At 35.9% G+C, this 24,803-nt stretch overlaps 1 protein-coding gene, 1 long non-coding RNA gene, 1 other non-coding gene and 1 pseudogene across 3 annotated transcripts; 1 reads left to right on the top strand and 3 right to left on the bottom strand.

The window, feature by feature from the left end:
* Positions 1-415: 415 nt before the first annotated feature.
* Positions 416-812, bottom strand: LOC112772478 (large ribosomal subunit protein eL27-like; annotated as a pseudogene).
* A 1,498-nt stretch (positions 813-2,310) lies between these two features.
* LOC112771986 (uncharacterized) lies at positions 2,311-3,864 on the bottom strand. The gene is made up of 3 exons (XR_003187299.3): positions 3,378-3,864; positions 2,952-3,075; positions 2,311-2,817 (listed from the first exon to the last, which is right to left on the bottom strand). It is a non-coding gene; the product is annotated as an uncharacterized lncRNA (long non-coding RNA).
* Positions 3,865-5,628: 1,764 nt separating this feature from the next.
* LOC112771985 (fasciclin-like arabinogalactan protein 9) lies at positions 5,629-6,700 on the top strand. Its single transcript, XM_025816854.3, has one exon. The coding sequence runs from the start codon at positions 5,805-5,807 to the stop codon at positions 6,546-6,548; it is 744 nt and encodes a 247-aa protein (XP_025672639.1). The 5' UTR covers positions 5,629-5,804; the 3' UTR covers positions 6,549-6,700.
* Positions 6,701-21,845: 15,145 nt separating this feature from the next.
* On the bottom strand, positions 21,846-21,953 carry LOC112773865 (small nucleolar RNA R71). Its single transcript, XR_003188390.1, has one exon. It is a non-coding gene; the product is annotated as a small nucleolar RNA R71 (small nucleolar RNA).
* Positions 21,954-24,803: the final 2,850 nt, after the last annotated feature.

Below are 24,803 nucleotides of genomic sequence, written 5' to 3'. Positions count from 1 at the left end.
GAGCATCATAGTGGTCCCTGAGCTCCTTTTCGGTGCTCTACAAATGTTATGCTAGAATATACAATGACTAGTTAGCATGACTATATTACAATTGGACTCAATTTAGTCTATCCCTCATTATATGAATCTAATTATTCTTCTTCTTCTCTTTAATTTGGAGGCCAAAATTACTCTATTTGTTACTAAGTTATTTTTGTCTGATTAAATTAAACTAAATATTTGAGGCAAATTAGATTCAACAACCACATTTATCTACTAGCATATGATTCAAAATGTAGATTTTGATGAAAGACATCATTTGGAAAATATAATCTCAAAACTGAAACTATTAAAATCCAAACAGATCTTGAATAAACTCAACACAAAAAATTTTCAAAGGTAAATAAAATGGAAACGACACTATTTTTTGAAATGCTTAAAATCTGAGCTGGGTGAAGAGACAATGATTTTTGACAAACTTGAACCTCTTCTCGAGCCTCTTCTTGGTTCCCTTGAGCGCCACAACCTTCTTGTCCTTTGACTGAAGCGACGCATTTTAATGGCTTCTTTCAAATCCATGTCAAGCGTGTAGCGCGTGGGCATCACGTCCTAGTAGTTAACCATCTTAACGAACGCCTTCGTGTGCAACTTCTTTGCCGTCTTCTTGGCAAAGTCCCTTTTCACAACCTTAGAAGGTTACTTCTTGATCCCAACGACGAGGCAGTGGCCGTAGGGGCGGTCGCAGGTTCTATCGTCGAAGGCGCGTATGATGACGGCTTCACGACCCACGTATCGACAGTAGGATAACCACTTTGTTTCAAGAACTTTACCATCTTTGTTTTCCGCTTTTGCGTGCTGCGCTTTCTTTGTTTTTGTTTATGTACGAAGGAATATGGCAAAATTCTAAACATAAACTAGTTGAAAATATGTAGAAAGAAAAATTGAACTTAAGTGGGATGACTAGACTCAATGTAACCATAAATCTGAGACATCAAGTAATTGTAGTTGCAGAGAGTGATAAGAAGAAGAAAAAAAGATGAAGGAGGAGGCAATGTTTTGAAAAGATTGGGAATGAATTAGGTTATATAATAACAGAAGGATCAAATTAAGTCCAACTGCAATCTAACTATGTTAATTAGTCATTGTACATTCTAGCGTGATAAACAAGAGCCATATCAACTAGTCATTATACACTCTGGCGTGGCAAACAAGAGCCATATCAGTACTCCGAGAGCTGAATCGGCACTGAAAAGGAAACTAGGAATCACTATGGTGCTCAGGGCTTCGTTTGGGAGATTATTATAGTAAAATTACGATTTCAATAATTAAATTGAGTAATCGTGTGAATTACAGGAACTATTATAAAAATTTACTCAAATAAAACAACAGGGATTAGATTTGCTATTGTTGATTTGCTATTATTGGGCCGACTTGAAAATGGCCCAATTTGAGGATTACCCGTTGCTTAGTAGGAACGTGGGCTGAATATATAGTTATAGTACAGGTATTAACAGAGCTGAAAGATAAGGTGCAATTGGGCAATGAGCCTTGGCTCTAATGGCATTTCTCCCCCTTTCTCACCTTAAGGTTTAGGGTGCAAATCCTAGAGAGTGCAATTAAAAAAAAATATGATAAAATATGTGAAGAGTGTGTGGGTGTATTGTATATCTAGGATTGGAGGTTGTCCAATCCATTAGGGTACCTAACATTGGGGGTTATCCAATCTACCGACCAAAAAAAAAAAAAAAAAAGGTGCAATTGGACCTACCACTATGTGTTTATCTGGGACAGATATTTCTCGGCTGTTCATTATTTACACAAACACAGGTGATGTCTAGTATGATCGAAAATGACAGCTTATGCTTATCCACCACCACCAGAATGAAGTATTTGGCGACCACATTATATCAACAACTATTCAAGTACTCAGAATCTGTATTGCTGTGTTATCTATAATCGCCAACGAGGTAACAGAACAAAACAATGTGTGTGGGACATGTATATACAGACCCATCATATTCATATATGGGCCAATCAAACAGACCTTATACCTATAACTTATGACAATTGACTTAGAGAACATTCATATATAGAAACAAATAAGGTAAAGGTAATAATAATTATTCCAAATTAACTATTTATTGGTTAATATCAAGGTTGCGAGAACCGGACCGGTCATCAAACCGGTCAAGTAACTGGTTCAATGGTTCAATGGTTCAACCGTGGTTGAACCGGTTTAATATATAGAGTGAAATTATAAAAAATTGAATACATAATTTTAAAAAGTTAAATTCAATAATTTTGAAATTAATAAAATTCAAAATTTAACAATTTCACAAAATCTACAATACATAATTTATCATTAAAAGGTCATAAACAACTTCAAATGACAATATTCAAAACGCACATAAATGACAAGGTATGACAAGGTAATTGCAGTAAGGTAACCATTGCTACTTAAATCTCTCCTTTAATAAACAAAAACTTCCATAGAAAGTTATATCACTTACGACTTTTCATCCCCAAATTTCCACCATTCAGGCTCATACCATGCCTTGCCCCTGAAAAGCAACCAAAATGATGCTTATAAGCTTAATCCAAAACTGGCAAGATTCAACTTGTATTTGGTTACATATTTAACATTTGGTGAAGGAGAACCAACAACAAACAGAAGCATAACCATAGGCAGGCAAGGGGCACGGATAACTTATCATGAAATAAAATATATGAAATCATAATTCACAAAGTACTCTTCTGATATCACTTCTCCAGATTTCATGCATCCAATATATGCCCCATCCTGACCGCGGCGGCGGTTAAGAAGGTCAATTAATCCCTCTGTTAGGCCAGTCAACATATAAAAAAATGTGTCAATAATTTCATATTGGAAAAAAAACAGTTAACTGCTTATCAAAAAAAAAAACACACACACACACACTATATAAGGAGATCAAAATATAAACACTCTTTACCCAGATCAATGTCAATACTGTCATCAACTTTCACATAAAAGTCAGCATCCCAGTTCTGAACTGCAGTACTAAAGAAGATTTTTGCTTTCTTAGGCAACTCTTCTTGAGCTTCCTCATGACCTTCCTGATATAATGAAAACAAATTATCAATCTCTACATTTAGCTTGTTTAACAATATCCAAAGGCAAGTAAGCATGTCAAGATAAATCAATATCAACAATATCTTTCACATAAAATTGTGTCTATAAATAAATGTCCCTCAAGGGATTACCCATTGTGCATCTATACTAAGTCAAGTGCATATTATATAATTCATTTCTTCCTGTTTGATAAAACCACCCACCACAGTAAAAAATATCAAACTAGTTTGAATTTTAGCAAATTGTAACCAGTTTTTGGTGCCTATTTGAAAAAATTTTCACTTACAAGAATCAAGAAATCCTTTGTATGCAGGCATGCAGCAGCTCCAGGGGAAGAGGAAGACGACGGACGCTCGAGGAAGAAACAGCGTGCCTGCGACTGGTGAGTCTGAGAGCGAACAGGGGTCGGTGCGACGAATGGCGCAGCGGCAATAGAGGCACAAGGCGGTGGTGGAGGCTAGGCTTGGGGGCAGGCTTCCCGGATTAGTAGATTAGGAGGAGGCGAGTAACGGCGAGGACGCGGTGTCGGCGACGACCAACGAGTAGGCGAGCTCGACGACGACCAAGGAGGAGGCGAGCTCGGCAACGACGGTGGTGGTTGCGGTGGTCAACATCGTCGCTGCTGTGGCTGCTCGTTTGGTGGTGGTGGGCTGGTGGGTATGCGACTGCGAAGAGGCTGATGGCTGTGTGTGACTGGGTGGTGAACTGTGCTTGGGTGGTTTCTGCCTTCTGGAGCTTGGGGCCGTGGGTGATCTCTGGAAGGTGGAAACTGATTAGGGGATTTAGGGCTTCCTTTCGTTTAGGCGTTTTCTTTTTTTTTTTTTTTTTTTTTTTTTTTTTTTTTTTTTAAAAAAAGAGCCAAAACGATGCCGTTTAATCTTTTAACTTCCCTTCCAAAAACCGCAAAAAAACCGGACGGTTCTCCCGGTTCACCGGTTAACCGCCGGTTTGACCGGTTTTTCCCCCGGTTTTTTGCCAGACGATTTCTGGTCTTACTCGGACCGGCTAGGTGACCGGTTCCCGGTTTTTCCGGTTGAACCGGCCGGTCCGGTTCGGTTTTCAGAACCATGGTTAATATATTGAGCCCACAATCCCACATGTATGTTATGACTACATTTGCCAGGCTGCCACCCACTGGTTTTACCCCTATTGTCTGTCCAACTTGTACATATATATAATGTATTTTCCTCAACGGCACAATCATACAACGAAGATATATACTTTGATCCTCAAGACAAACTTTAAAAAAGTAGACCTGCATGTGTATGTACAAATATAAAGGAAAATTTTTTTTATGCAATATGCTACCCACTATACATATATATATAATGTATTTTCCTCAACTGCCTGGCTAATTGTTCATTGTGCAAAATCTTCAATATACAAAGACAGAATGACAATAAGAAAACTTTAGTTAATGTAAATTGTATAAGCCAAGAGGTTTGACTTCATCTCTCTTGACAATGTAAACTATAGAGGCTAATAAGGTAGTTTAATTTGAGTTCATCTATTGTAGAAGGGATAAGATAATCCAATCCGACTTTTCACTTATTCATGTTTTAATGTAAGGAAAAATTATATAAATAATTGATTTTTACTGTTATATTTAATAATTATATTAAAATTAAAAGAGACATATATTTTAAATTATACATTTAGATTTATTAATATACTTATCTTACTTCTATATAGGCTATATATTTATATTTTTGTTTAAAGTGGGATGACCTTTTCATAGATAATAATATATAAAATATTTTATGCATTATGTATAAATTTGGAATTTATCACCTTAATAATATCAAATAACGCTCGACATATATAAAATGAATCACACAATTTTAATTTTTTTTTATTTTACATGTAGCTAATTTTAAAATTTATTTCTAGATAGAGAAAAGTTCATGTTGTCGGCACATCATCTTCAAAGTTATTCTGATTGCATGTTTAGGTTCTTGTTCCAAGTATAATGATTAAATCTCTATGTCTTGATATATATCAATTATGCTTTGTATATTAAAATTAATTATTAAAATAAAATATATGTTATGATATAAAATATATATTAAAAATAATTAAATTATAAAAATATTTATATATAAATATATAATAATTAATTTTAATAATTATTTTTAATATGTAAATAGTTTTTTTATTATATATATATATTTTATTTTTATAATATTTTTTACTTTAATATATTAAAAATTAATTTATGAAAATTTATTTAAAAATTTATTATTTGTTAATAAATTATTGTGTGTATAAGATATGATTTGAATTTTTGAGATTTATTTAAATTAATTAGTACTAAACCAACTGAACTTAGTATGATGATGTATAATACAATGATACGTAATTATCAAAATTTATTATTTTTTATTATTATTTGACCAACAATAATTTACACTTATACTTATTAAATAAAAATTTAATATTTATAACAGTCAAATAATGACTAAAATTATTAAAAATAGGTGGATCCTAAAGTTTTTCTTTATATATATATATATATATATATATATATATATATTGTAACAAGTCTAAAAAGAATTATTTTTGCAAGGCTTGAGCCAGCTCATGCCAACAAATAAGTCTCATCAACCTTGACAAACTTCATTCTATTCCAAGAATAAAACCCCACCTTGCCACTCTTCACTTCTTCACACCACATACATCACTCGCTAACTATCTCTTCTTCCAAACAACAAACATGGCCTCCACTACATTCATTCTTCTCCTCCCCATCCTCCTCCTCCTAAACCCCCAAGCCCAAGCCCAAGCCCCAGCCCCGGCCCCCTCGGGGCAACTCAACCTGACAGCCATCCTGGAGAAAGGCAGCCAATACACCACCCTCCTTAAACTCCTAAAGGACACACAACAACTCTCTCAAATCCAGAACCAATTCAAAACCAACTCTCAAGGCTTCACCGTCTTCGCCCCCACCGACAACGCCTTCCAGAACCTTCCATCGGGCGCACTCAACGGCCTCTCGGACGACCAAAAAGTCCAGCTCATCCTCTACCACTCCGCACCAAAATACTACTCACTCAGCGATCTCTTAACCGTTAGCAACCCTGTCAGGACGCAATCTCCTTGGGGTCTCAACTTCACCGGCGGACAAGGCAACCAAGTCAACGTTTCCACCGGCGTTGTTGAAGTCCAAATTAACAACGCTCTGAGGCAACAGTTCCCGCTTGCTGTTTACCAAGTCGACAAGGTTTTGTGGCCCAAGGCATTCTCTGCCGACGCTAACTCTCCGTCTCCGGCTCCGGCTCCCAAGAAGAAGGGTTCTAATAAGGGTACTGCCACCCCAACAAGTGCTGCCGCCGATGATGCGCCTTCACCTTCTGCTGAAAGCAAGAATGATAGCAATGGTGTAGCTGGGATGAAGAATAATGTGGGTTTTGGCATGGTTCTTGGGTTTCTTTTGCTTTGCATGCGTGTTCTTTCTTGATGGCATCATCATGAGGAACTATGTATATGTGTTTCTTGTAATTCTATCATTCTTCTTCTTCTTCTTCTTCTTCTTTGTCTTCTTTTCTGCAAGGCAAATTTGTGGTGATTTTTTTTAAAATAATAATGTACCTTATTCTTTGGTGTATTTAATGCACATTTTCTTTTTTTTTTTTCTTTAACTATTTTGGATCACATGCATGAGTAAGATCATATGATAGTACATAAAATTTTATAATAACACCTTTATGTTTCAGTTTTACTTTCTCTTCTAGACAAATATTAATATGTATATACAATTTAGCTATTAATTATTCTCTCATGCTTTCACTTGCTTTATAGTTGTAAGATGGATTGTGGTGGGTTAGAATTTTCACTTTTGCTACAAATTTTATATATGGTATTGCAAAAATATGATGTATAGGTACAAAATTAATTACTATATATTTATATGTATAAAGATATGTATAATTTAATTTATTTTTAATATATATTTTATATTTTAATATATATTTTATAATGATAACTAATTTTAATAATTAATTTTGGTATATATTTAAAATAGTTAATTTAACTATATTTTTTTGTTGAAACTAATATACAGTAGATTTAAAGTTATTCTTCCATACTCTTGTATCATTTTATTAGTCTTTTCTCCTTTTTCTATTAAACTATTGAATGAACGACAAAATAAAAGGAATAATTTTTCCAACCCAACCCTCAATTCGTCTTACTAAAAAACGGAGGGGGCAAGGAGTGGTTAAAATCGTTGAAGAAATGTTTTGTTTTCCTGAGTTGTTGAACTCACTCATTGACGTGAAAACTTCTCCCAAACACAAAGAAGCAAAAAAAGGAAGAAAAAAAAAAATATCATGTTCAAACAACACCTTCAAACTAACATGAGTAATGCTATAGGATCAACACAAAATTTATTATGTTTGGTTAATAATTAATCAGTAATAATTAAAAAGATAATCAGTTATTAGTATAACATATATGTTGAAATATAAATATACATTAAAAATAAATTGAACAATACATGTATTTATACATAAATATATTAGTGACTAATTTTAGTATATAAATAATATTTTTATTAAAAATATTAACTAAAAATAATATAATATTAAACTATTAAGTTTAAGGGATTGAAATGGCGACTAAAAGGGTTAGTTAATACAAATTAAAATTACGGATCTTAATTTTCTTTTTCAAGGAGCATTTCTCTTTTTTTTTTTTCTTTCGGAAATATGACTTATATATGTTCTAAAACATTTTAATTTTAAATAAAAGAATATAGAAAATTGGTGCAAAAGCGATACTGCTTGGTGTTGTAATCGCTGATGGGAGGAAAACAAAAACTACTAATAAGTAATAAAGTCTCAGCAGTCAGCATTACAGCTTGATGGAATAGACATGGGAAATCAATACGAAAGTGTCTACATCAAAAAGGAAGAAATGCACAAATAAAAAGAAACTAATTACAAATTAGAGTGGATAAGCTAAGGTAATCTCTTGTTTGTTCATCATCAACTAGAAATCTAGTTACCTCTCTTAGGTGAGTCCCAAAATTTGAGAGGTTTTACCTCAAGTTTTCCGGTTTTGTTTTTTGTTTTTCGGCTTTGTTTCTGTATGAAGTTCTCCTCCTAAGGTATTTTAAACCCCACCAAAAAGAATATTTATAAATAATAGAATTCGCGTGGTTTTATTTTCGAGCTGAAAATTTTTCTGTATCTCACGTCGATTCATATTTTAGCTGGAATTTTTTTTCGTTTATGAAATCTCCTTTTGAATGGTATACATGTTTGCTTCTCATTCGATCGTACATGTGACACTTATCCAAATTTCCTCTCGCATGACGCTGTTTTTAGGAATTTGGTGCCACAGGTCATGATTACTTTGAACCCTAGCTCCAATGGTTTTCTTTCCTATTCTTCTTTTCTCCATAATAGCAATCTCTCTCACTCATCTTCTCCTTTTTGTTCTCTTTCCTTCATTTTACGGTATTCCCTTCTCTCTCGCTGGTCTGCTCTCTCTTGATCTCTGGCTAACTGCCTCTCGCGGTTTCTCTGGTCTGGGCCGGTGCAAATCGCAGCGGCGACAGCGACGCCTCGACCGAAGAAGAGTTCAGCTACGATAAACCTGAAACAAATCCTAAACAGGTTAGATCTCACATGAAAAATCCTCTCTCTCTCTCTCTCTCTCTCTCTAACTATCTCTTCTGGTGTTAGGGTATTATTCCAATTTAGTATTGGCCAAGCTGGATAGGTACAGAGGAGACCGCTACAGAAACAACAACAACGATGATTCTCATGGCCACCATCACTCTTCGAGGTTGTACTCTCACTTCCCTGATTTTCCAATGACATACCCCACAACTCTTGTCAGAGCCCCGCGCACTTCTACTCTGGCGGCTATGGCTTCCAAACTCCGCCATATCGCTCTCCCAGTAGGACTGTAGGTTTCTTCCCAATCGGCCCTGGTGAAGGGTTCGGTCCGATGGATGGTGACGGTTACGGAAAATACGGGTTCAACACTTACCAGGCTCCTCCTCTATAGCTGTCTGGTCACAAGCGAGGGTTTCGAGGAGTTTCGCCAGGTGAGGAGCCATACTTTTCACTGTAATTTGGATCTTGGTTACTCCTCTCCTATTTCGATTTCATTGCAATCCTATCTTAATTTGTCTTTAAATTTTGATTTTCCCCTTTTTGACATTTTTTCGGTTCTTTTGAGGATAAGCAGTGGTGCTAAAGATGATAATGGATAACAGTGGGTTAAAGTCATCTCCTGGGGGTCTCGAGCTTATGATTATCATAATTTCTTGGTCATTTGAATTTTTCCAAATCTGAGATCTGAAAATTGCAAAGATAACATTTTGATGTAAATTTTAAGTTGTTGAATATTTAAGTTTAGTTGGTCTGTGTGCTATTTCGTAATTTTTGCAAAGAGTTGGTATTTTTCTGTTTGCGTATCTTCTCAGCTCTTGGGATTTAATTACTTTATAATTAAATCAGATATTGAGAAAGATTATTACTATATATATATTTTGGTTCTGTTGTGTAATCCTGTGATGGTACATATATTCCATGGATAAAGCCTAAAATAAAATTTTATTGATAATTTTCTAATGGATAATCATCTATTATGGTTCGAAAGTGTATAATGTTAGCTTAGCTTTATTTTATGTCTTAATCTCCTGCTAATGCATGGTCACTTTTGTTTCTCCTTGGTAGATTTTTTTTATCTGTTTGGTCTCAAGAAAAATGGTGTCATTGAGTTTGGAGAATTTTTTCGATCATTGGGGGTATTTCACCCAGATGCATCTATGGAAGGCAAGATCAACTGTGATTTAGGATTTTCGTTTGTGTTTTGGTTGTCTTTGATTTGGGGTTTGGGTATGTGTTTTCTTTTCCGATGGTTTGAGTTGTTCTGAATGTTTATTTTCATCAAGGTGAAAGTAGTTTGGTTTTCGCATGTGCTGTCGCTAGAAAAAATTCTCTGCCGTTATGATGCTTGGAAGAAACTCCACCACTCTGGTCGTTGGTGTAGGTTATGTGCGGTGTTGCATCTTTGCCTTGAATCTTTCTCATTATCTCAGTCGGATTCAAAGTGGGTAAGGTTTTTATTTCTGAAATTAATTTTGTTTATCATCATCGTCTTTTCTTGGTATTATTGTATTTCACATAATTATGAATTCACTTTGTTTAATTCTAAGGTTTCTTTGAATGTCTTTCAAAATTTACAGGCTTTTATGGGATTAAGTTTTTGTTCCAAACTGTTATATTTTGATGTAAATAGATTTTTGTGATTTTTATGTTGAAGTTGTGTGTGATTATGAAACTATTATTCTTCACTGTTGTTGACATTTGGCCAATGCTTGATTCGGATTTATTTTTGGATTGTGCTCTCTCTTTTTTCTTATTAATTTAGTTGTTATATTTTCATGTTAAAATATATGCTAATAAGAATCAAATTAGGATGTGAAGATTTCTGCAATTGAAATATCTCTAAAGCCTGTGGTTATTGAGAGTTCTACTACCTTTAAAAGTGAGGAATTTGAAAAAGGTATACCGTTTTTTATGTTCATTTCTATGTCAGATTGAAAAGAAAATTACCAATGAGAAAAAAATGATTAGTTAATTTTGAATTAGTGAGGGTAAGAGAATCCCTATCAATTTTTGTTTATTATTTGTTTCCTTTGTATGGTTGCCGAGTATTTGGACAATTATGAGGTTTAGTTAATTAGTTTATGCTTTGGAGAAGAGTATAGTGTGTTAAATCTATAAATTATATATAAACTTTTTGTTATTTGAAAACTAAATGTTTACAACTTTTTGTTCCCGTGCCTAATGATTTGGTTATGTTTAAGGAAATAGTTAAATAAAAAATTTAAGTAGCTTAATCAGGTTTTGTTTAAGTTCACCGAGTGCAGCAGGTTCGTTCCATATCCTCTAATTACACCATATACGCTATTTAGATTTTTAGTTGCCTCTGAAAATCCTAATTTTAGCTACTTCTGTACCATATCTTTTCCTACTGATTGAGATTTTTTTTTATGTGGAGGCGAATAATTGTTTGAAGGCTATGTTTTAGTGCCTGAGTGTGATGAAAAGTGTCATTCTACTATTATTTTTGGATGGTTTTTGGCATCTCAGACTCATTCTGGTTGTTATCTACTATTTCGTTTTGAATTCATTGTGTGAGAGTACATCGGCCTGATTGCTGGACTGAATTTTTATTTTATTACTTACTTTCACTTTATTTTCTTTTTTCAGGCAAGTGAAGGAAAGTTAAATATTTTAACAATCCAATGTGGCCATATGTGTGATACATATACTTGCATGACTATGATGTTGGTTCACAAAGAGTACAAACTTTTAGATTTGTAATAGCGATAATAATTCTTCTTTGATGTTAGCCATGGTCGAAAAGGGGATTAAGTTTTTGTTGCAATTAGGACTCATTCAATGGAATACGGTTTAAGGAGTTTCAAGTAGTTGCATATTTAGAAAATGAATGGTTCTACTTCATTTTTCGACTTTTTCTTTAAAACTAGCTCAATTTCATAGACTTTTCGTATCTGGCAATCTAACCTGAAGCTTTATTCAGTTTAACCTACTTATATTTTGGTTGAAGGATAAGATTGTGCTGGGTTGTCAAAGGAGCTAAGGTGGTAATGGCTGATTTACCTTGATTATGACAGCACTCCTTTCGGCAGTTTCAAATAATCTTCTACCGGTGCGTATAAAGTATCTATTTTTTATCTTTTGGGATTTTATTGCTAGCTATCTGTGTCATGCTTATTAGGTTGTTTCTTCTTTTTGTTGATTTTATACTATTGTGTTAAAATTTTATTTTTGTAGTTGGTGCAATATTAATCACTTAGATGTTACTTTTTACAAAACATATTCCTTTTGTGCATCTTGCAGATGAAATGCAGATAATCCTAATTGTGTATCACAGTGATTTCATATTAATATATAATAATATTTTCTATTTTATTAAGATTTTTGTGTATTTGATAGTTGTTTATTTAGTCTTTTATCATGAAAGCTCAAAGATGGATTTTTTTTGTGAATTTTTTTTCTTCTTCTTCAATATTTATTTTTTCTTTCTCCTCAAAAAATGGACTAGAGCAAGGGAAAGGTCTCAAGGCATTAAGCCAGTAAAACATGGGTATTTGCTGGTTGGAGCTGGATTCAAAGGGAAAAGGCTCTGATGCATAATTAGTAGATGTTCCATATTATGATTTGGTTTAAGTAAATTTTCTAGAGAAAAAATTCTGCTTTATTTGCAAATTGGCTTCTTGAAATTTAGCTTATTACTCTAAATATTTTATGTCTACTGTAGAATATTAATATTTATTTTTTAGTATCTATTAATTGAAAAAAGGAGTTTAGATTTTCGGGGAGCACAAAGCAGACGGTCTTAAGAGCAATTGCTCAGGAGCTATGTTCTACCAAATACCGACTCCAAGCATAGCACACAGGCATATTATAAAACATGAGTCCCTCAGGTATGAATACCTTATAAAGCTTCTCTCATTGTAAAGGATTTGATCTTCCCACCCTCTGAATCATTAATTGCTTCTAACAATTCAGGATTTTTAACTACGAATCGTATGACGCTACAAAAAATTCTGGTTAAAACGGCAGTTTTTTGGGTATTTACAGCGGTTTGAACCGCCATTATTACCAAGAATGGTGATTTTAGAAAGCGACGTAATTCTAGGCGCCATTTTGGTTATTACGGCGGTTTTCAGAAAATCGCCACAATTTCCTGGGTTAAAACGGCGGTTTTTAGATAGGTTAAAATGGCAGTTCAAACCACCATTATTTTCAAATAAAACGGCGGTTTTTGGTTGGTTAAAACGGCGGTTCAAACTACCGTTATTTCCAGGGTATAAACGGCGTTTTTTTAACCACCAATTTTACCCTAACAAAGTGGCGTTTTTATTGGTTAAAATGGAATTTTTGAACCGTCGTTTTACCCTAACAGTAACATTTTTATTGGTTAAAACGGCATTTGAAATCGTCATTTTTATCGGGTTAAAATGGCGTTTTATGTTGTTTAAAATGACAGCTACAAACCGCCCTTTTTACCGGATAAAAGTGACATTTTTTATCTTTTAAAAATGTAGTTTTTACTGTTATTTTTATCGTACTAAACAAATAATTTTTTTATTAAAATTCCACAATAACAAAATTATAATCTATAGACAAAATATTATATAACTCAAAGTATTAAACATAATATATGATTTTTTAGTATTGCAAATCAAAAGTAATAACTCCTATACAAAATATCAAACTAAGAAATATTGTTAGTTCTATTACATTGGGAGTTTTTCTAGAGATGCTCAAAAAGTTTGCTACAGGCCCTTCCAACATTTTCATTGTTCATGTTCGTGTGAATAAATATTACCTGCAAAAGAAAATTGTAAACCCCGCTAAAATCGGTAAATAATTAGTCAATAAATCGAATTTTAATTAGAACAATTAGAAATACAAAACTAATATCAAAATAGGATAGAGTTTGTCAAAACGAGAATTTTGACACCAATTTAAAAAAAAATTGGCCGAAGATTGGGCCGAACCGGTCGAACCAGACCCAAACCGGGCCTGTGGGCCCAACCAATTCACTATATATAATGAGCTGAAGCTCATTTCATTTCCTTCCAACATGAAGAACACACTGAAGGAAGGGGAAACCATCAAACCCTAACCCCAAATTCAATTTAATTTTCAATTCTACGTAACTTTCAATCCGGAACTCCAATTGACGAGCCGTCTGCGGCCACGCATCCGCGGTGTCAAGCTCTACAAAGCTCATAATATTTTGAGGTAAGAAAGTCACATTTTCTTTCTCAATTCTCCCATTTCCAGTTTCAAATTTCTTGGGCTTGTGTTGAAATTTTGTGTAATTTCGGTGTTTAGGATCAAATTAACTTGGTGGACTTACTGAGTCTTGTCCCAATTCTCCGTTAGTCAGGTGAAAACTCTTAAACCCTATTGGATTTCTTGGTTATGTGTGTTGGAAATTAAGTGTATATGTATGGGTATTCATGATATGATATAGGTGAGGTGTATATATATGGTATGAAGCTAATTGGGAATGTTGGAAGCTTAATTGGAAGCTTGGAGTTGGAAACTAGATGCTGAAATTTTGGTATTGAAGCTTGCAATCTTTCCTAGTGGGTTGCCTTGGAAGAACTACGCGGGAATCGGCTAAGGTATGGTTTAGGTTTCGTGCGTTTAACATATAAGGTTTTGTGAAAACTTAGGCTAGAGCACTATAGGATAAGTTGAAATGGATAAATGAGTTAAATGTTTAGTGTTTGTGATGTTGATGAATAAATTGATAATGGGAGTCAAATGCATGTATGTATATAGGTTAGTATGATGGTGTTGAATGAAGGGTTTATGATTGTGGTAAAGTAATGGTATGGTTAAGATAGTGAATGATGTTTATTTGGATTGGTTGGTATTATTATGATGAATAATGTTGTGCTAATGGTGAGGAATTCTATGATGATGATAAAATGTGGAATTGGATTAGTGTGTTGGTTGTGAACAAAATGTGTAAAGTTGGAGAAATATAATATGATTGAGCTAAGGATGCAAAATGGTTGTATGATGGTGAAGGGTAAGTTATGTTGATGATTTTGAGATGTTGAGCATGAACGTGACTGGTCTGTAAAAGGGGAATGTAAGTTTTAGTAAAAAATGGGGTTTGGTATATTTTGGTAAAAAGTAAACTTTTATGAACTTTGGTCGTCCATAACTTGCTCCACAAATTTTGGATGAAGAAGAGATTTGTTCTAAATTGAAGAAGGTTTTAAAAGCTTAAAAACGATATAAAGTTTGCATAAAGTCGTGCGCACGCACACGCCAAGATGGGCCTTCTATTGGTGGCACTAGCACAGGCGAGGCGCTTGCACACCCAGTGATGTGTGCGCACGTACACGTTTTGCTTTCTTGTTGAGCTGTGCGCACACATAGGTGTGTGCGTACGCACACGCCCTGTTTTTTAGCACCTGAGTTTTTAAGATTTAAGCTTGGTTTTGAACCCCTAAACTCCTATTTTTGCCCTGTTAACCTTAGATTCTACTAGTAAGCTTAGTAAATAGCAGAAGTTACAATTTTAAGGTAACTTGGGAATGAAGAAAGAGGTAAATGTGATGAGTTATGTGAAAGGAAATTGGTTATTGAATGAAGTAATGATGCCATGGCTTGATAAATGACTAGACAATGATTATGAGTATTAAATGGTTTATGAATGACGACATCTGAGATACGAGTTTCCTTGGGTAACAGAACCATGGCTCGTCACCACGTGTTCCAGGTTGGATCTCGATACTCTGTTGATCCTACGTCGTAAGGGTGACCGGGCACGTAGAAATTCCCGGTATGGATAGCCCCCCATTGAGTGATTCATGAATGAATGTTTGAATGATGTATGAATATGAAATCTATGCATAGACTCATGGGGATGCGCGACGGGGGATAGTCTAAGATTTTCGGACTTGTCGGGTTGGCTGGATAACCGACAAATGAGCCTCATCAGCTATAGAACAGGCATGCATCATGTGTATTTGTTTGTGTGATTGCTATGCATTATCTGGGATTGCCTAATTGAACATATATGTCCTGTTACCTGCTATTCTTGCTATTTGCACTATCTGCTTATTACTTGTGCGTGAATTTGTTTGGTTGCTTGTCTCTGCTGAATTTATGGAAGATGGAGGGACGGAGGAATGGTGAATGGGTTGAGTGTTAGGTGTTAGGTTTAAGACAAAAGATTATAGTGTACTTAGAACACCTAACCTTATTTATGGCTTTTACTTAGAGGTTAAGTTCTGTAATTGTGATAACGGAGTTCTAGAATTGCCTATGGCATTCCTAGGACCTTACTTATTATACGCATGGAACCTTTACCATGCTGAGAACCTCCAGTTCTCATCCCATACTGTGTTGTTGTTTTCAGATGCAGGTCGAGAGGCTCCTCGCTAGGCGTTTTGATCTTTGAAGCGGAGTAGTCCTTGGGACATTTTGGGTTCTCTGTTTGTATATATATACTTATGTACTTAGCTTGCTCTCCAAGAAACTTATTTATTTTGTTCCTCATAGAGGCTACAGGAGAGCTAGAGACTTGATTCTGTATTTTGGGTGTTTGGGATACTTATGTATATATATGTAAATATTCTCCGGCCAGCCTTGACTTCGCAGGCTGAGTCAGGAGCTAGTTCCTCTGTATTATTGGCACTCTTGTTACTCTTTTACTTTTCCTACCCTCAACTCTTAAGTTTCTTAGCACGTAAGTAATTCCATTTACTCGAGCGTTGCGCTTTTTATTTTGTGATTTTGTTTTACCCACTTTTCAAGACTCCTAGTTTATTATATTCTTTCTACTATTATAAGTATGTATTTTATTTTAGAGGTCGTGACGCCTCGCCACCTCTATTTTACATCCTAGGTGTAAAGCTCTGTGTGGTAGGGTGTTACAAAAATTGAACGTTAGAAATAGATAGTTGCTCAAATAAATAGCAAACTACCAGCATTTTGAAGAAGAGAAAACTAAACCAGTAGTCTCACAAGAAATATGCTATTTAATAAGAACTCATTATTAATTTCATATTAACTAAAGATTTCTAGAGTTTTGCTTCTACTCCTTCCACGGAAGCAGCCCCCTTTTTAATGTCTTCAGCTAACTTCTCAACATGGCTATACATGGAATAGTAACTAAACATGCCATACAATTTTAATCAGATTCATGCCATACAATTTCATGCCAAAAATTAGTTGCTGAGCTAAATTTTTTGTTGTTGAAAATGGTCAGTAAATTTAATTTGTTGGTGAGTCAGGCTTGCTCTTCCAATTGGTGTTCTCTACAAAACTGTTTCTCCTAGGCTGTAGTATGGCTTAACTGCTATACCAACACCATTGTTGGTCTTGTACATTTTTCTCTTTCTTTCAATTAATTTAATATTTAATTTTTTCCATTAGATCAAATGAGCAAATACAAAAAGTCATAACTTAGGCATTAGCCCCTCTTTGGTAACTGTCTCGAGACAGAAATATAGAGATACCATGAGACACAAATCTCTTTAGAGAAAGTGAATAATTCGAAAACAAACATGTCTTTGTCCTATGACAAAATTTGCACATTTTTCTGCATATCTTGTTTTGAGATAGTTTCCATGCACAACCTTAATTCCATGCACATTTTTCTGTATATCTTTATGATTTCTTGATTTAGAAGAAAATGCAATCACATGTTCACAAAGATGAGATTATTTTTATTAATTACCTCCATGGCCTGAGTGAGTGTAAGCTTAATTTGCTGAGAAGTCCAAGTAGGATCAGCATGTGCACCACCTAATGGTTCTTATATGAAGATCATAGTACTAACATCATTTCAAAACTCAAAACACAAAGAAGGTCATGAGACAAAATCTCTAGCAGAGCTTTTCAATTTCCTTACAGGAATAACACCATCCACAATTCCAAGTCTATAATGTTCTTGAGCCGTTGATGAGCGGATAATTTATATGCTTTTTGGCATTGTTTTTAGTATGTTTTTAGTAGGATCTAGTTACTTTTAGGGATGTTTTCATTAGTTTTTATGTTAAATTCACATTTCTGGACTTTACTATGAGTTTGTGTGTTTTTCTGTGATTTCAGGTATTTTCTGGCTGAAATTGAGGGACTTGAGCAAAAATCAGATTCAGAGGTTGAAAAAGGACTGCTGATGCTGTTGGATTCTGACCTCCCTGCACTCAAAGTGGATTTTATAGAGCTACAGAACTCGAAATGGCGAGCTTCCAATTGCGTTGGAAAGTAGACATCCAGGGTTTTCCAGAAATGTATAATAGTCCATACTTTGGCCAAGAATAGACGATGTAAACTGGCGTTCAACGCCAGCTCTCTGCCCAAATCTGGCGTCCAGCGCCAGAAAAGGATCCAAAACCAGAGTTGAACGCCCAAACTGGCATAGAAGCTGGCGTTCAACTCCACAAATGGCCTCTGCACGTGCAACACTCAGGCTCAGCCCAAACACACACCAAGTGGGCCCCGGAAGTGGATTTATGCATCAATTACTTACTCATGTAAACCCTAGTAGCTAGTTTATTATAAGTAGGACCTTTTACTATTGTATTTGGCATCCTGGATTGTATTTTGATCCTGTGATCACGTTTTAGGGGGCTGGCCATCTCGGCCATGCCTGGACCTTCACTTATGTATTTTCATACGGTAGAGTTTCTACACTCCATAGATTAAGGTGTGGAGCTCTGCTGTTCCTCAAAGATTAATGCAAGTACTACTGTTTTCTATTCAATTCATCTTATTTCGCTTCTAAGATATCCATTCGCACCCAAGAACGTGATGAAGGTGATGATTATGTGTGACGCTCATCATCCTTCTCCCTTATGAACGCGTGCCTGACAAACACTTCCGTTCTACATGAAATAAGCTAGAATGAATATCTCTTAGATCTCCTAACCAGAATCTTCGTGGCGTAAGCTAGAATGATGGCGGCATTCAAGAGAATCTGGAAAGTCTAAACCTTGTCTGTGGTATTCCGAGTAGGATTCAATGATTGAGTGACTGTGACGAGCTCCGAACTCGCGATTGCAGGGCGTTAGTGACAGACGCAAAAGGATAGTAAATCCTATTCCGGCATGATCGAGAACCGACAGATGAATAGCCGTGCCGTGACAGGGTGCGTGAGCATATTATTCACTGAGAGGATAAGATGAAGCCATTGACAAGGGTGATGCCTCCAGACGATTAGCCGTGCCGTGACAGGGCATTGGATCATTTTCCCGTGAGATGACCGAAAGTAGCCATTGACAGTGGTGATGTATCACATAAAGCCAGCCATGGAAAGGAGTAAGACTGATTGAATGAAGATAGCAGGAAAGCAGATGTTCAGAGGAACGAAAAGCATCTCCATTCGCTTATTTGAAATTCCTACCAATGAATTACATAAGTATCTCTATCCCTATTTTATTATATAATATTCGAAAACACCATTATCACTTTATATCTGCCTGACTGAGATTTACAAGGTGACCATAGCTTGCTTCATACCAACAATCTCCGTGGGATTCGACCCTTACTCACGTAAGGTATTACTTGGACGACCCAGTGCACTTGCTGGTTAGTTGTATCGAAGTTGTGCCAAATTATGAATGTGTAATCACGATTACGCGTACCAAGTTGCTCACGTGCCAGGAATAGTTTGAGCCTGGACATCACAATTTCGTGCACCAAGTTTTTGGCGCCGTTGCCGGGGACTTAATTGTTCCTGTTTGGCGCCAAGAATCGTCTGAGATCCCAATCCCGGCAACAACACCAAGTTTTTGGCGCCGTTGCCGGGGATTGTTCGAGTTTGGACAACTGACGGTTCATCTTGTTGCTCAGATTAGGTAATTTTCTTTTTGTTTTGTTTTCAAAAATTTTTCAAAAATATTTCAAAATTTTCTCCTTTGTTTTCAAAAAAAAAAAAAATTATTCAAAATTTTTAAGAATGAATTCTAGTGTTTCATGAAGCATGTGAAGCCTGGCTGGTTGTAAAGCCATGTCTAAATTTATTTGGACTGAGGCTTGCAATCTGTTATCAAGATCAATATACTCTGATGTTAAAATGCTGAAGCTTGGCTGGCCATTGGCCATGTCTAGTGTTTTGGACTGGAGCTTTCTTTGAAAGCTTGGCTGGCTAGTGAGCCATGTCTAATTCCTGGACTGAAGCTTTAGACTAAGAATGCAAGATTCCTGGAATTCATATTAAAAATTTTGGAATCCTTATTTTTCTTTTTTCAATTAATTTTTCGAAAAAAATCCAAAAAAATTAGAAAATCATAAAAATAAAAAATATTTCATGTTTCTTGTTTGAGTCTTGAGTCATATCATAAGTTTGGTGTCACTTGCATATGCATCCTGCATTTTTTCGAAAATATCATGCATTCATAGTGTTCTTCATGATCTTCAAGTTGTTCTTGGTAAGTCTTCTTGTTTGATCTTGATGATTTTTTGTTTTGTGTCTTTTCATGTTTATCATATGCATTCTTGAATTCTTAGTGTCTAAGCATTAAAGAATTCTAAGTTTGGTGTCTTGCATGTTTTCTTTGCATTAAAAATTTTTCAAAAATATGTTCTTGATGTTCATCATGACATTCATAGTGTTCTTGGTGTTCATCTTGACATTCATAGCATTCTTGCATGCATTCATTGTTTTGATCTAAAAATTTCATGCATTGCATCCTTTTAGTGTTTTTCTCTTGCATCATAAAATTCAAAAATAAAAAAAAATATCTTTCCCTTTTTCTCTCATCAAATTCGAAAATTTGGATTGACTTTTTCAAAAATTTTTAAAATCAAATTGTTTCTTATGAGTCAAATCAAATTTTCAATTTGAAAATCTTATCTTTTTCAAAATCTTTTTCAAAAATCAAATCTTTTTCAAAATTCTTAGTTATTTTCGAAAATTCCAAAAATATTTTTCAAAAATCTTTTTCTTATTTTTATACCAAATTTTCGAAAATAACATAATCAATTAATGTTTTGATTCAAAAATTTGAAGTTTGTTACTTGCTTGTTAAGAAAGATTCAAACTTTAAGTTCTAGAATCATATCTTGTGATTTCTTATGAATCAAGTCATTAATTGTGATTTTAAAAATCAAATCTTTTTCAAAAACTAATTCCTATCATATCTTTTCAAAAATATCTTCTTATCTTATCTTTTTCAAAAATATCTTTTCAAAATATCTTTTCTAACTTCCTAACTTCTTATCTTTTCAAAATTGGTTTTCAAAATTTGTTTCAACTAACTAACTAACTTTTTGTGTTTCTTAACTTTTTCAAAACCACCTAACTAATTCTCTCTTTCTAATTTTCGAAAATATCTCCCCCTTTTTCAAAAATTTCTTTTTAATTAACTAATTATTTTTATTTTTATTTTTGATTTCAAAAAATTTTCGAAAAAAAAAAAACTAACATTTTTCAAAAACCATTTTCGAAAATCACTAACTCTTTTTCAAAAATATTTTCGAAAATTCTCCCTCTCCCATCTCATTCTATTTATTCATTCATATCCTAACATCTCATCTCACATCTCTAGCCTCCTCACAGTTGTGTTTCTGTCATTATACTACATTCTTTGTCTCCCCCTCTTTTCTTCCACTCACACAGGGATCCCTATACTGTGGTATAAAGGATCTCCATTATTATTATTATTTTTTTGTGCCTTCTTCTTTGTCATATGAGCAGGAGCAAGGATAAGAACATTCTTGTGGAAGCAGATCCAGAACCTGAAAGGACTCTGAAGAGAAAATTAAGAGAAGCTAAAATACAACAATCCAGAGATAACCTTTCATAAATTTTCGAACAGGAAAAGGAGATGGCAGCCGAAAATAATAATAATGTAAGGAAGATGCTTGGTGACTTTACTGCACCAAATTCCAAATTACATGGAAGAAGCATCTCCATTCCTGCCATTGGAGCAAACAACTTTGAGCTGAAACCTCAATTAGTTTCTCTGATGCAGCAGAACTGCAAGTTTCATGGACTTCCATCTGAAGATCCTTTTCAGTTCTTAACTGAATTCTTGCAGATATGTGATACTGTTAAGACTAATGGAGTAGATCCTGAAGTCTACAGGCTCATGCTTTTCCCTTTTGCTGTAAGAGACAGAGCTAGATTATGGTTGGACTCTCAACCTAAAGATAGCCTGAACTCTTGGGATAAGCTGGTCACGGCTTTCTTAGCCAAGTACTTTCCTCCTCAAAAGCTGAGCAAGCTTAGAGCTGATGTTCAAACCTTCAGACAGAAAGAAGGTGAATCCCTCTATGAAGCCTGGGAAAGATACAAACAGTTGACCAAAAAGTGTCCTTCTGACATGCTTTCAGAATGGACCATCCTGGATATATTCTATGATGGTCTATCTGAGCTATCAAAGATGTCACTGGACACTTCTGCAGGTGGATCCATTCACCTAAAGAAAACGCCTGCAGAAGCTCAAGAACTCATTGACATGGTTGCTAATAACCAGTTCATGTACACTTCTGAAAGGAATCCTGTGAATAATGGGACGCCTATGAAGAAGGGAGTTCTTGAAGTTGATACTCTGAATGCCATATTGGCTCAGAATAAAATATTGACTCAGCAAGTCAATATGATCTCTCAGAGTCTGTATGGAATGCAAGCTGCATCCAACAGTACTCAAGAGGCATCTTCTGAAGAAGAAGCTTATGATCCTGAGAACCCTGCAATGGCAGAGGTGAATTACTTAGGTGAACCTTATGGAAACACCTATAACTCATCATGGAAAAATCATCCAAATTTCTCATGGAAGGATCAAAAGCCTCAACAAGGCTTTAATAATGGTGGAAGAAACAGGTTTAACAATAATAAACCTTTTCCATCATCAACTCAGCAACAGACAGAGAACTCTGAACAAAATGCTTCTAATTTAGCAAATCTAGTCTCTGATCTATCTAAGGCCACTGTAAGTTTCATGAATGAAACAAGGTCTTCCATTAGAAATTTGGAAGCACAAGTGGGCCAGCTGAGTAAAAGGATCACTAAAATCCCTCCTAGTACTCTCCCAAGCAATACAGAAGAGAATCCAAAAGGAGAGTGCAAGGCCATTGACATAAGCGCCATGGCCGAACCTGTGAGGAGAGGAGAGGACGTGAATCCCAAGAAGGAAGACCTCCTGGGACGTCCTGTGATCAATAAGGAGCTTCCCTCTGAGGAACCAAAGGACTCTGAGGCTCATCTGGAGACCATAGAGATCCCATTGAACCTCCTTATGCCCTTCATGAGCTCTGATGAGTATTCCTCTTCTGAAGAGAATGAGGATGTTACTGAAGAGCAAACTACCAAGTTTCTTGGTGCAATCATAAAGCTGAATGCCAAATTATTTGGCATTGATACTTGGGAAGTTGAACCTCCCTTGTTCATCAATGAACTAAGTGATTTGGATCAACTGACATTGCCTCAGAAGAGACAGGATCCTGGAAAGTTCATAATACCCTGCACCATAGGCACCATGATCTTTAAGGCTCTGTGTGACCTTGGTTCAGGAATAAACTTCATGCCCCTCTCTGTAATAGAGAAACTGGGAATCTATGGGGTGCAAGCTGCTAAAATCTCATTAGAGATGGCAGACAGTTCAAGAAAACAGGCTTATGGACAAGTAGAGGACGTGTTAGTAAAGGTTGAAGGCCTTTACATCCCTGCTGATTTCATAGTCCTGGATACTGAAAAGGAAGAGGATGAATCCATTATCCTAGGAAGACCTTTCCTGGCCACAGCAAGAGCTGTGATTGATGTTGACAGAGGTGAAATATTCCTTCAATGGAATGAGGACTCCCTTGTCTTTAAAACTCAAGGATCTCCCTCTGCAACCATGGAGAGGAAGCAGAAAAAGCTTCTCTCCAAGCAGAGTCAACCAGAGCCCCCACAGTCAAACTCTAAGTTTGGTGTTGGGAGGCCACAACCAAACTCTAAGTTTGGTGTTGAACTCCCATATCCAAACTCTAAGTTTGGTGTTGGAGAGTCTCAACAAAGCTCTGCACATCTGTGAGGCTCCATGAGAGCCCACTGTCAAGCTATTGACATTAAAGAAGCGCTTGTTGGGAGGCAACCCAGTGTTTATCTAATTCTTATTTTTATTGTTTTTCATGTTTTCTTAGGTTCATGATCATGTGGAGTCACAAAATAAATATAAAAATTAAAAATGGAATCAAAAACAGCAGAAGAAAAATCACACCCTGGAGGAGCATCTGTCTGGCGTTCAGCGCCAGAACAGAGCATGGTTCTGGCGCTGAACGCCCAAAATGGGCAGCTTCTGGGCGCTGAACGCCAGAACAGGCATGGTTCTGGCGTTCAACGCCAGAAATGGCACACAAATGGGCGTTGAACGCCCAAAATGGCCACCAACCTGGCGCTGAACGCCCAGAGTTGGGTACAAAGGCATTTTTACATGCCTAATGGGTGCAGGGATGTAAATCCTTGAACACCTCAGGATCTGTGGACCCCACAGGATCCACTCAGGATCTGTGGACCCCATAGGATCCACTCAGGATCTGTGGACCCCACAGGATCCCCACCTACCTCCACTCACTTCTTCTCACCACTCTCTTTCACACAACCCCATAAACACTCTTCCCCAAAAACCCTTCACCAATCACCTCAAACTCTCTTCCCCATCACCTCTTCACCACTCACATCCATCCACTCTTTCCCATAAACCTACCTCATAAACTCCACCTACCTCCACTCACTTCTTCTCACCACTCTCTTTCACACAACCCCATAAACACTCTTCCCCAAAAACCCTTCACCAATCACCTCAAACTCTCTTCCCCATCACCTCTTCACCACTCACATCCATCCACTCTTCCCCATAAACCTACCTCATAAACTCCACCTACCTTCAAAAGTTCAAAACCAATTTCCCACCCAAACCCACCCATATGGCCGAAACCTTTCCCCCCTCCCTTCCCTATATAAAGCCCTCCATTCTTCATCAAATTCACACAACACACCCCTCTACACTCCTCTTGGCCGAAACCACATATCCCTCTCCCTCTCCATATTTCTTCTTCTTCTTCTTCTATTCTTTTGTTTATTGCTCGAGGGCGAGCAATATTCTAAGTTTGGTGTGGTAAAAGCATAAGCTTTTTGTTTTTCCATTACCATTGATGGCATCTAAGACCGGAGAATCCTCTAGAAGAGGGAAAGGGAA

The sequence above is a fragment of the Arachis hypogaea genome, chromosome 18, assembly GCF_003086295.3.
Source record: "Arachis hypogaea cultivar Tifrunner chromosome 18, arahy.Tifrunner.gnm2.J5K5, whole genome shotgun sequence".
Lineage (NCBI taxonomy): Eukaryota > Viridiplantae > Streptophyta > Magnoliopsida > Fabales > Fabaceae > Arachis > Arachis hypogaea.
This window is presented reverse-complemented; position numbering and strand designations above follow the sequence as displayed.

Excerpts from the sequence above, each read along its gene's own strand:
- LOC112771985 (XM_025816854.3), top strand. The coding sequence starts at position 5,805 with ATGGCCTCCACTACATTCATTCTTCTCCTCCCCATCCTCCTCCTCCTA.